The sequence below is a fragment of the Antrostomus carolinensis genome, unplaced genomic scaffold (assembly GCF_000700745.2).
Source record: "Antrostomus carolinensis isolate BGI_N321 unplaced genomic scaffold, ASM70074v2 scaffold1665, whole genome shotgun sequence".
NCBI classification, from domain to species: Eukaryota; Metazoa; Chordata; class Aves; order Caprimulgiformes; family Caprimulgidae; genus Antrostomus; species Antrostomus carolinensis.
In genome coordinates this window covers 16,697-29,867 of record NW_010316868.1, presented here as the reverse complement: position 1 = coordinate 29,867, position 13,171 = coordinate 16,697, and the positions used below count along the sequence as shown (strand labels likewise).

The 13,171-nt window shown below is 39.1% G+C and overlaps 1 protein-coding gene across 1 annotated transcript; it reads right to left on the bottom strand.

Annotated features, from left to right (window-relative positions):
- Positions 1–1,443: 1,443 nt before the first annotated feature.
- On the bottom strand, positions 1,444–9,055 carry LOC114818596 (CD99 antigen; the record flags this gene model as incomplete). The annotated part of the gene is given in 9 exon segments (XM_029085059.1): positions 1,444–1,469; positions 1,921–1,974; positions 2,803–2,913; positions 3,437–3,484; positions 4,778–4,849; positions 6,552–6,593; positions 8,108–8,140; positions 8,630–8,680; positions 9,014–9,055. Coding segments are annotated over 9 exon segments (479 nt in total), but the record flags the coding sequence as incomplete, so codon positions are not given.
- Positions 9,056–13,171: the final 4,116 nt, after the last annotated feature.

Genomic DNA, 13,171 nt, shown 5'->3' with positions numbered 1-13,171 from the left:
TAAATGAATTATCCTTGGCATACATTCATATTTGAATGCACAGATATATTTACATGTTTAATATCCAAATTCATAATGACTTCTAAGATGTTCCATGAAATGGCATCTTTCTGTAGAACTTTGCTAGGTGGCTGAAGCACATTAGTAAGACACATGCTGTAAAACTGCATGAAAATTGGAAATAATTAGAATGAAAGCCAACAGAACTGGTCAGGTTATTCCTCCCAGACAGAACTAGCTATTATTCTAGACTTAGTCCTTTAAGTGTTATGAGTTGCACAGTTTACCATGTTTCCACAGATACTTGAAACCTTCCTGTGGCTTTCAAGAGCCACAGCAAAGCTCACAAGTGCTTTCAGTGAGGATGTAATCATAGGTCCTCATCCTGATGGCAATCCTTCACAAGTCCAAAAGCATTCTTCACACATATGCTATTTATACTGTTCGATGGATGCTTGTGGAGTGAGGCTGGGTTGTTCCAGTCAGTTGTGCTACTATGTACTTTCAAACTGTAGTACTGTTTCAGTCTTCTAAGTGCGTATGGTGAGCCTTCCGAATTCAAAGTATCACATTATTGTCTGTTAAGGTTTGGGTTATGGAAGTCTGAAGATGTTAATCCCCACTCCCCAATACTTCATCCACAACTGTTCAGACAACTGCTCAACATCAATCTCACCAGATGTACTCAATGCAATTGCAAATCAGGCTTTTCTACATCTGACCAGCTCAGTTCTTGCTAAGCAGGAAGGGTCAGAAAGGATGAAGGGTCTGTGTGCACTAGTTTGGGTGTTCTGAATCTGTACCAGACAGATGCAATGAAAAAAATGCAAAACCAAAACTTTGAATTTTTGTCTCTTGGATGCTCAAGAACAAATATCCATTCTGTGGTGGCTGACCCAGGCAGCTACATGGATTATATCAGCAGCACCCACACCCAGATCCATTATCCACACACACAGAGCCATTTGCTTTCAGGCGCCCACACCATATACAAAGTTGTTTGATTGGTACACTCACTGCATACAGGATACTAACAAAATGTTTGCACTGCCTGAAAGCAATGGTGTAACAAAACATTAATTGCTTGTAGTTTTTGGAGACGTAAGGAAAAGTTAAATTCACTGAATGCACTTGAGACATACCCATTTGTCACAGGAGTACAGGAAAGAATGTAAAGGCACAACATACTTCTACACTCCTGTCATTAAGGCCTTATATTGGTGTGCAACAATGCTTCACAGGGCTAACCATACAGAAGTACTCAGGTCTAAGTCACACTCCCAGAGGTGTTTCCAACAAGAACTGTTTTCTCATGCAACTTCAGACACTGCTTTTATATTATGCTTTGTTTGTTTCCTTGGTTGTTTTTTTTTCCCCCCCCAGGCAGAATGCAGGCTCTCTATCCAGTTTCAATGGTCTGTTTTTCATCATGTTTTCTTTAATTTACTTCTCCAGAAGTATGCGCTGAACTAAAAAGTGAAAAAGATTAATACACTAAGTTAGTACACATTTTAAGTTATGGATTACTATGTAACAGTATGTGTGGACAACAGATTTTTTCAGTAGGCATTTGAAATTGTGGGAACAGGCTTGTGTTTTCATAACTGTCTTTAATAACACTTTTGCAGAGAAAACTCAATTCTTTACATTATTTAAACTTCTCTATTTCAAGGACTTCTCAAGGCAATAAATGAATCTGTTCAAAGAATAAAAAGCTAGAGAAGAGTGGCCACATTATCAGGACTGAAATCTTGATTCAGTGCTAAGTTACTTGTAATGGTAGTTAAAACATCTTTTTTTTTGAAACAAACCAAAACAAAACAGTGCAAGTAATTTTCTCCACTATGACAGATGTCAATAAAGTGCATTTAATAGGATCCCCATCAAAGAACTGATGTTCCATCTAGATTCTTCTCTTACCAGGTGGCTCAGATTGCGCTCCCTGATGGCTTTCCATATTCACATTCTCTTCATCTGCTGGGAAATAAAGATGTTTAGCATTCAAATTCTCTTACCTTTAAAGTTGTTGATGAATATACATAATTTAGGAGAAGAAACAGCACTGAAGAAACTGGGCTACTGATAGCAGCTGAGGTTATCTTGTGCTGCTTGCATGTTAATTTTAACGTGCATGGTAGATGTTACAAAGTTTCCAAACTTCCCAAACTACAAGACAGCAGTGCCTTGCTGGATTGCTGCTCTATCATCTCCCTTCAGGAATCAGTCAGAAATATTAGAAAGGACAAAACCAAAGCTTCTTCCCCACCTATCAGCCATAGTACTCTCCAGGTTCTCTGATCCAAGTTATATCTTATTTAGGTGGAAAGGAAGTAGACAGCAAGCAACAGACAACGGGAGAAGAAAGAATCATTTGGGTATGAACATCTGGGCAATTGTCAGAAACCTAACATGTAGGCAAGCATCTTGTGAAGACACAAAGGCAAGATTTACAAAATTAGATATGATAAGCATGAAAATAGTCTCTTATTCCCAACCTCCGCTCAATTTTCCTTAAAGAAATGTTTTCTTACAGTCTCTCCTGCTTACTCTTTAGCAAGAAGTGCTTTTATTTTAAGTAATGTAAAGTCTTAAGTCTGTCTGCTTCTGAAAGTCTAAATTTTGAGTGAGGCATTCTTCAGACACCCTGTCTTAGATGACGAGTAAGAAAGGTTACTCCCTGTGAATACAAATTCACTGTGCTATTAAAACTACCTTAGCATAAGCTCAATTTCTAGCCCCCATATAAATACAAAAACACATCTCCTCAGACAGTAGAAAACAAGACTAATTTGGAATTCTTACCGCTTTGTTTGAAACAGAGTTTCTTCTTCTGGTAAGCAATGAAACTAGATACTGCTCCAATTACAGTAGCAACCACAGCACTTACAATTCCAGCTATTGCTCCCTGAGAACCTGAAAAAAGAGGTTCATATATGGTTTTCAGAATTGAAAGCAATCTCAAACTTGTCTCAAAGTAAATGCTGTGAACACTTCCAAAAAACACTAAACTGAAATTATTACATGAAACTATAGTAATCAACTCTTTCTGTCTTTGTGAATAATGAAAAGTGAATCCTCTAATTTTATATCAAATTTTATTTTCTTAGCAATGCCTATAGTTAAACAACTTAAGCATGCCTGTTGTAAGTTCCACTAATTTAAAAAAGCTATCTTTTCATAGCGAAATCCAAGTTGTAGGCATGCAATCACTGCACCAGCACCTCTGAGACCTTAACACTTTTGAATCATTTGCAACATATAGATTTTAAAGAATTGTGAAAGCAGAGCTTGAAAGTAAGAATTCTAGATTCCACAAAAGTTTTAAAGCTGAAACCCACTACCAGCAGTGACCATTCTAGCAGAATACTAGCAATGTAGAAAAACCCAGCAAACAAGCTTCAGACATGCAGACACCATCATACACATAAATTTATGCATTTACCCTCAGCTTCTTCACCACTATTTGGATTTGGGCCCTTTCGTTCTGTAAAAATGAACAAAACGTTTAGATTTACATGTCTAAAGAACAGTCATATCATATTAGACAACCTTTATGTTAATTAACCATGTAAAATTACAAGCCATCTATTACATAGAGTACTAAGATCTCTGGCACTCAGACTTTCTATTTTCAAAGTACAGCTCAAGGCGATGCCAGCCTCAGCCTTGGGTGCTCAGCACTTCTACAAAATGAGTGCATCACACCTGTGAAATCTGGTTTAATCAACTTGTTCACCACCACAGAACACTCAGTGGAGAGGAACAGCATATAATTTCAGGGTAGCATTCAACCGTATTTCCATGGAACCAACTACCTTTTCCTAAAATCCCAGCCTCATTTACTAAATATTTTTGCAATTCTCTTAGCAAACGAGACAGAAGTTCTGTAAATACTAGCTTTATTCGGCACTATGCAACTTGCACCACTGAAGCAGGAACCTGTGCAGATAAAAACACCAAACAAGTCTCAACAGATGCTTCTTGCCTCTGTGAATTTTCAAGTTACTGCCCCAAAGGAACCTTGGAAGGTGAAAGCTTCCCCAGAAGTTAGCACCAGTAATCTCTGCCTGGGACAACTCTCTGAAGAAGTCAGTAACCAGCAGCATGTCTCAACATCATCTCAAGATACTTAACCTAACTCTGACCCGGGAATAGTAAAGGGCAGTAATGCAGACAAGGATGACTAACCTCATCCAAATTACTGCAGCTTTGTCCCACAGCTCTGTACTGAGCTGTGCCATAACAATTAGATGTGGCAGATTACTCAAGACAAGTTCGGTTTTTATACTGCTGAGAGTATATATAACCTACATCACTTGGAAGTCTGAGGATCAATTAATCGTGTGGGACAGATGAAATCTTTGAGAACACAAAGCAAACACTCTTCTGGCCCACCCCTGGGCTTCCTAACAACAAGAGCTAGAAGAAACTGAGTATGTCACAGAAGATATGAAACACCTGGATGCCTTTGAGAACAATATTCATGGTGAATTTTGAAATAAGTACCACATTCCCATCTCAGTTTTAAAACCCATCTTTCTTAGTATAACAGTGAAAATCTTTGAAGGTTCCTAGACCAGTTTTACTTTTTAATTATCTGGGGGGTTTTGGTAGAGACAGAACACATTGCTTTTGAACTGGAAGGTATCCTTGTAAGTTTCAGATACCAGAACCAAAGGTGTTACAAGTTAGACCATGTTAACCAGCTTATGAGCAAGCTTTTTTCAAAAGCTGAGGTTGTCATAGGACCAATATGAAGCACCACCTACTGTCTTACCATTGCTGCCACTACCATCGCCTCCCCCTTTTGGTAAACTGCCATCATATAGATCTGAATCATCAAAGTTGCCTATAAAAAATAAAAATAATATTATCTTACATGTTTTAAGTTCAGTGAAAAGACACCTCAAGGTACATAATGACATAGAAGTTTTCTCTAGATCGTTCATCTGAGTTTGTGGTAGTTTTAGGCTCAGTGTCACAGTCACAACATGCTCATGTTTCAAAAGCCCTCCCAACCTCAAGTCCCTTCAGCTTGGCACTATACAGTTTGATAGCAGCACTGCTGCCTCTGGACTTCCCAAACAACTGAGAGAATTCAGTGTCCAAGAGCAGGTAGCACTGCACAAGCCATAGGCTAAGCAAGCAAGAAGCCCTGTAAGCTACTTAAGTGGAACAGCCCAAGTCTCACTATCCTGTTAAAACAGAAAAAGGACATAGACAGGAAAGGACCATTTATTTTCAAGGCTGCAGCTGTGAATGTTTCTTCAGAGCTGGGTTTCTAAGTGACAACCAATCTTTTGAACCTGAACAACATAGTAGCTAGAGGAGGGGGGAAAGAAAAAAAAAAAAAGAAAAAAAAAAAAAAAAAAAAAAAAAAAAAAAAGAGTTCAACATGCTACAGTCCAGTGGCTGTAGTATTTGCCTAACAATGGGAAGATTCAAATGTAATTCCTTCCTCTAATTTATTGCAGGACTAGTTCAACTAGTCCTTCTCCATTTCCACTAGACCCTACCTCATGGGGTCTGAGTTCTCCTCCTTCCTTCTGTTGCCAAATGAATCTTTAGCTTACGCAAAGCAAATCTGCTTCAAGCAGAAAAACTAAAAGCCTTGCATCAGAGGACGTTTTAGCTGGGTGGAAAAGGCACTCTACTGAGGCATGCAAGAATTCAAATATCTGCTGAAAGTCAGGCAGGAGAAGGAACTAGAACCAGGGCTTGCATTTCAGGTAAGGGCTCTACCATCATATTCCTGGATAATGGCATCATCACAGCTGCATCCTGTTTTGTTCTGAGTTAGGCAAAGACAGAGAACACCTCTAAAGCACAACAGGCAGGGAAGGACATGTACTTTGAGTCTACCTTTCAAACATAAAATAATTATATTTCTCAACTTGGGCCTTTAAAATAAAAACTAAAAAAACAAAACAAAACAAAACAAAAACCTCTTTAACTTTGAGCTCTACCTTTAATTTAGATGCCTTAAGAACACATTTCACAGTTAGCTCCTACTGACTTTTTAGCATGACTAGCAGGGACTCAGTTTGTGAAGATGACGAGACCCAATCCAATACACAGGTGTTCCACCATGCTCCACAGCCCTGCACCAAGCACACACATTGTCCCATCCTTCCTCTTCCCCACACCATCCCACTTTTAAGTAAAAGGAAAGTGACTCAACAGGTTTGTTATAGAATTTCAAGATTGCTGCAAAGCTTATTTGCAAGACAATTTTTCCTCAGTCCTCAGTGTTTATCCAGTTTATCCATCTGACATACATAACAGCCAATTAACAAGGTGTAATTATTATAAGTTTAACTAAGAGAGTAAAACCACAATTCAGCATTTTGTGCTAGAAGCCTTACCAGTACGTGTAGGTGGACCTTGCTTGGGGTTATCTACATACAAAAGAGAGATTTAGGGAAAAAAAAAAAAAAAGAAAAAGGTTAAGAGATCAAAAGCAGACTACAATACAATAACTTTGAAAGGGACTAGGAAAGACTAACAAATACTTTTCTACTGTTCAGAAATTCCTGTTAGGTCAGTCTTACCTGTGCCTCTGGGATTTCCAGGTGGACCTGGCTTGGGGTCATCTGTAGACAAATAAAAATAAAGTGATCAAAGTTACTAGTGTGAAGAGACCAAAACCAGAATATATAGTGACCTTGAAAGACTATCTTCCCCATGTCATTTTCCTTTCATTAGCTAATGCTATATTTGCTTGGTTATTTTAGGTTAAGCACTGTACTTCAACGCAATTAACAGTGCTTCTGCTACATTAGCCTGTATGTCAGACCCTTGCTATAACTGAGCATACACAGAAGAACTCAAAGTGTTATGCAGCATTTTAGCTTGCACACCTGATTTCAAATGCTGAATTTCTTCACATTTTGCTACCAGGTACAGATTACTTGGCTGTTTCCTCTTTTAAAACTAACATATTTTAACCAATAATAAAGGTTGGCACCTCACTGGAAAAAAAAACAAAAAAACAACCCACAAAACCAAACAAAAACAAAAACCAAAAGATACACATGACAGAACAAGAAATATGGTCCCCACAATGACATTTCATTCAGTTTGCCACAAAATAGGAGAATAAGAGATCTTAGTAATTCTCTCTGTACTGTTTGGTCACAGTCTTTGCTGCCCACATCTAATTAACACACCAGCAGTGGTTTTCTAAAACTGTATTTTCATCAACAGCTGAACCAATCCAGTGGCCCATTTCTCCTGTGTGCTACTTCTCCTTGATGTTGCATGGTCTTCCCACCTCCTAGCTCTAGCGCAAGTTAGATCAGGTCTCCTTAGGCTCTCTGTATATTTAAAGTAAAGAGGCAGGCACCTCCAGAGCACAGCTCTAAGACCCCAACATAGGATTGCCACCCTATAAAGGACCCTCTCTTTTCACTTACTTGAACCATCTGATTCATTTAGCCAACTGTTTCTCAATTAGCCAACTCTGATTTCAAAAATGTCAGCAGTTGGAAACGAACTGCTTTGAGAGAGACAAAACTTTGAAAGGCTAACTCAAACAGAGCAGCAAACAGTGCTACTGTCCTACAGGTGTATGTCCTGTGCTAGGAAAGCCACCTATACTGCAACAGATCTAGTGATGGTACTCAGAATCTGCCGGGCATTATCTGCCTAACTGGGTGCACCTTTTACTGGCCGAGTGAAAACAATACTGTAATTTCTACTGCTGCCCACACTGCAGAGCTGAAGCACATTAGAAGGTGTACCTTCCCTCATGTTATTTCAAACAGATTAATGCTTCCTTTTGTTACTAAAATTACTTTCTACAAAAGAAGAGCTTACTTCGGATTTAAAACTACTTTCATAAGTAATAGTTTATTGAATTAGTGCCATCTAGCGAAGACACAGCAATGAAACAAGTAGGACTTGGATAAATGAATGAAATATATACAGTTTTTGTGATCCAGACCCTTAAAATGAAGGTAAATAAACATAACCAGACTGCAATTGTTTTTATCTCCAGTCTGTTACCTTAATTAACTCAGTGTCCTTATAACATTTAGGTAATAAAGGATGGATAGACATTGCACCAAGTACTACTGAGCAGTATCCAGGAAAACATGATACTTACCAGGATGAAGAGCATGTTCCAAGCTGAAATCATCTACAAAAAAAGAGGGGAAGTTCTAAAGGTCATGCAAAAACTGAACTAGTTTTAGACTATTTCTACACAAAATGCACCTCACAATGTTTTCACCAATAATATAATGGCATGTTCATTCAGCAGTGGCCCATGGTAGAGCACTATAGAGCTTCCAGGTATTATCTATCAAACTACACACTGCTTTTGGTGATCATGGTACATGCCAAAGGCCAGCTCAAGGTGAGCAAGCTCAAAACATGCAGACTGAGAGCCAACAGAAGGGATTCTCACAGGGTCTTTAAGCCTGTGAAATCACAAAGTAAATTTGTGAAATCACTAGCAGAAGACTCCAAAATGCAGAAATTCTCTTGCTGTTAGGGAACTGCTTTCTTTTATAGAAATATCACAATTCTGTGTGCCACTAAATTGGAAAATTCAGGCTCTCAAATGAGTACGTACAACTACACTTGACTTCACAGTAAAAGGCATTACAAGCCAATTAGATCTCACCAAAATCTGATGGTGATGGCTTCTGAGATGGAAGAGGCTTCTTTGTAGTTTCTGTCAGGGATGGTTAGAAAAAAGAAGTTTAAATGCTATTTAATACACTGTTCAGAATATTCATGAAGGACAAATGTAAGCCTATGTCTGTACAATGAAAAGCACAAGAACAAGTCTGTACAGCAAGATATTTTCCCCTTAAGAGGAATACCTGTATGTTCCCAAAGATATATTTTAGTTCTACGCAGTTAACATTTTGACATACCCATAGCTGAATTGTTCCACTGAGGTTTAAACAAACCATACATGAGGAAGGTATCATGCTTGGTCAACATGGAAACGAACAAGTCAAAAGAGCAGCCACTATTTTCCTGTATACCTTCCAAAATTTGCACTTACCAAGTGCATCTTGTAAGCTGAAGTCATCAAAATCACCTGTAAAAGATGAAAGCAACAGTAAGAACACTGTTTTTTCTTACTCAAAACCAACATTTATCAGTCATAAGCATGTCTTTGATGTATCTTGAGGTGTTTTCTGCTTCCTGCATCAGACTAGAGGAATATTTCGAGTCAAGGCTGAAGACAGACATTCTTCTCTATTTCCCCAGACCAGCATTCACGCATGTCTTCAGAAAAAAAGGAACAACACTAAAAATTGTCTCTCTAGAAAGGATTCAGAGGGCCAGAACATGTATTCCGGCAGTCAATGTAATACACTTAATCCTTTATTCTTGCCACTGCTATTGCATACTTTCTTAGTGCCGTCCACAGCATATTCTTTCCCAGCCTTCTTTCCACTGAACCACAAAATAAGCAGGGGCACAGCTCAAATTCGCAACAATGTACAGGATTCAAGTGTGAAGAAGAGCCCTGGAGCACAAAGGCCAGTATGAAAGTTATATGATTGGGTAATGGATTTAATACTTTGGCATTAAAAATTAATTTTCTTGAGTTTATAGAACTAATCTTTTGCCCTAACAAAAGTTAGCAGTGTGAAGATGGTTAAGTTAATAGCACAGATGATCTTGAGCAGTCTCTTCAACTTCCTAAAAGACAGTTAAATGCAGCTGTCACCACTATGGGCTCTCCACTCCAGGTAGATTAAGTTTCATTTTCAGCCCTTAGGAAAAGAACATTCTCTCTTGCTGTATTAGGTCCTTTGCTAGAGCTACTGCTGCTTACCCAGTCAACTGCAAACACACTAACTCAATATATTCATGACACAAACTGGTTTCACAGCACGAATACAGTAGTGTGGTCTCAGCAGCAGAGGCTTGTAAGATAAATGGACAGCTATAACAACTGCTTGGGATATTTCTGATAGTTCATCATTTTTACTTTCACTGAAGCATGGAAAAAGAAAAAGGCATGAAAGTAGATACCAGCTATTCAAGAAAAAGACATCCAAATATACTGCTCCAGCCTCAAAGAAGCCTGAAGACTTTTTCTACCTACTGAGTATCAAGCCAGCCAGAGCAGAACTTGTTTCCAGACAGAGCTACCTTAATTCAGAAGACACACACATAAAGCATTGATATGTCTGGCTTTTCCTCTAAGATGTAGCTACAGAGGAGGAATCAGAACTGGCTACTGCAAAGTCTGAAGAGAGGAATAAAAACAAACATAAGAAATGAAACCACAAGCAGAATGTTCCTTCTCCTTCCATGACAGGCCAAGATAAGACAAAGACAACTCATGAGTCCAGTATCAGAAATAACAGATGCTCATCCACGTGATGACATCTTTCATCCCAGCCAAGGTAAAAACTGAAATCTCTCTCCCTTCTCAGATAACTGCACTAATAATGCCTTTTTTTCTTTTTTCTTTTTTTTCCAGAGAAGAAGTGAGACTAAGATACTTTTTTTTTTTTTTTAATATGGAAACAAGAAATGACAACTGGAATTAAAAAAATCAAAGGCAAGTTTGCAGTCTCCAGAAAACATCCTGCAAACTAGCCTTCAGTCTGGTCAACTGAATTGCTACAGCAGAACCTGAAATCTGAAGTTTAAGCAGAGATTCCCACACTGCAACATTTGAACTGAGTACCACCTTGCTCATAGCCAAGCAGGGAGGTAGCACTGCTTGGTCAGTGACAGGCCCCTTCAGGGAAACAGAGGCAATTCATGGCTTTATTGTGCTACATGAGCAAAGTGTATGTAGAACCTCCTGGATAAAGCAATTAGGCATAGATCTTGGATAGAAAGCAAGAAGATACTTTACTTGGTGTTCTTCACTCCAGGTGGAGATCATAAGCTCTTTTACATATTTAGCTCATGAAAAAACTGTTTCACAGAATGCAAAGTATTTGCAGGTCATTTATCTGAAGCCTGTACAATCTTACAATACAATCTGAAAAGCCTCAGTAAAAAGATCAGTTGCTAAGACCCAAGTCTCAGTTACCTCTGAAGTTGTCCCTTTCTTTAGACTGCACCAAGAAACCTCCATATTAACAGGCAAAAAAGGTCAAAACACTCAAGAGAAATTTAAACAGATATTTGCATAGTTGTTCTTCAAACTTTAATTCTGGATTGGGTTTTTTTGTCAATTACATACATATCTCAGGCTACAGTCCTCCAAGGAGGAATGCCTGAGTCAGGACCTGCTCAGATATTTGCTAGTCTAACTCTAAAAAGGCAGGCAGAAGGATCTGTTGAAGATGCATGCTCCTCAAAACACTCTAGCAGAGTAGCAACCAGAGGATGGATCATCACCATCTGTTAACACCATCTGTCTTGAGGTTAAAGATACATCACTAAGTCAATGAATGTTACATTGGTGGGTGTATTTCAAGAGCACTATTCCTTTTTAGGAGTGGTAGAGGTTTAAAACAGGCACATATACTCAACAGAATGCTTTGGTGCAGCTGAAGTTTTACCTGGAGCAGAAAAGAGGCTATTTGAAGAGTCTCCTGCTGCCACTAAGAAACTTAGTCCGAGAATTCTGAATGGTTCCAGCTGCAGTGGTTTCCATCAAGAGGAGGAAACCATTTTAAAAGAGCATTCATTCAGTGACATTGCTATTTTAAGAGATTGTTTTCATATATGATCTTCATGGAGGAATAATTTATGATGAGACTGCTGACTGCCAATCTCACATAAGACATGCTTTGAGAGAGTCGTAAACAAATTTGAGAGGTAATTAAGGAAAAAAAACATTCTATATTGACTGCAATTATTCAATCTTCTGTAACAACAATTCTGTTTTCCACGCATGCAGCAAGATGTCAGGCTCTTCAAACACATTACTTCATGTCAATAATGGTAGCAGAAAATGTCAAAACCTAGTTTACGAAACTCATTACAATAATATGCAGTCTGAAGTGCTGGCAGTCTCCTTTCCCAGCAAAGAATGGTTGTTTCTCCACTGTTCATGACAAACCTTCATATGTTTTTAAAGCACTTGCTTTTACAACTGTGCTCACTCAGCTTTTAGTATGGGAGGGTCCAACTAAACTAGAAGTTCAATTACCCAGCCTGAAGGGAGCGGCTCAGAACCGGGGATTCAGCTGGTTCCAGGGAAGAAACAATCAGCCAACAGAGAAAAAACTATAGAGGTAGAATGAAGGTAGTAGCAGGGTTCATGAAGAAAAAGTCAGCAAGAATATGCTGCATTCCCTACAGATTTAAGAAGCACCCAGAGTAACTGAGCTTATGAGCGTTTTCTTAGTCTAAGCAAAGACAACTGCAAATTAAGCAGCTATTATGTTGTGTATAAAGCACAACATACCAGGCAATTTTAGCTCCTACAGGCACAAGCAGATTCAAGAATATTTCAGGAGTACCATTTTCCTTCCAGGTCCATAGCTCAAATACCAGGACCTCAAGAGACAGATCCTCAGCAGGCTGTCCCCAGTAACCTGCACAGCTGTATTAGATGGGGGAAAAACAGTAGCAAAAAAAGAGCAAACACAAGCTTTTGAAAAGCTGATGAGCTAGAGGGTATTAAAGACAGACAAGTACCTATGCAAATATGAGTCCTCTGCAAAGACACATCACTGCCCTCAGATGCTTACTGCTACAGTATTAGTCATATTTATATTCCATTGCAGAAGCCAACACGAGCTTTGGGAAGCTCCTCCACTAGTCATGTGTATGGCAACATACCAGGAAAGGAGACTCATGATGAATCACCACAACCATAACTTTTTGAGTAACAGACTACTTGAATTTTGTTTTTCTAAAAATGTTGGTGCTCTCCTTCCCTCCCACCCCAGCGCCCTGCACACCACAGGGTGTCATAGAGGCTGCATGCTGCAGCTTGTCTTCCAGTTGTAGGCCTATGGACCAGGTGATAGCAGTCAGCTTGTCCCTGCCCCACTGCTGGATGTTACCTGCCACTCCAAAAGTGGCCAACTAACTTATACTCATAGAATCACAGAATATCTTGAGTTGGAAGGGACCCATAAGGATCATCAAGTCCAACTCCCTGCTTCTCACAGAACTACCTAAAATTAAACCATATAACTAAGAGCGTCACCCAGATGCTCCTTGAACTCTGACAGGCTTGGTGCCGTGATCAGTCTCCTGGAGAGCCTGTTCCAGTGATCAAGCA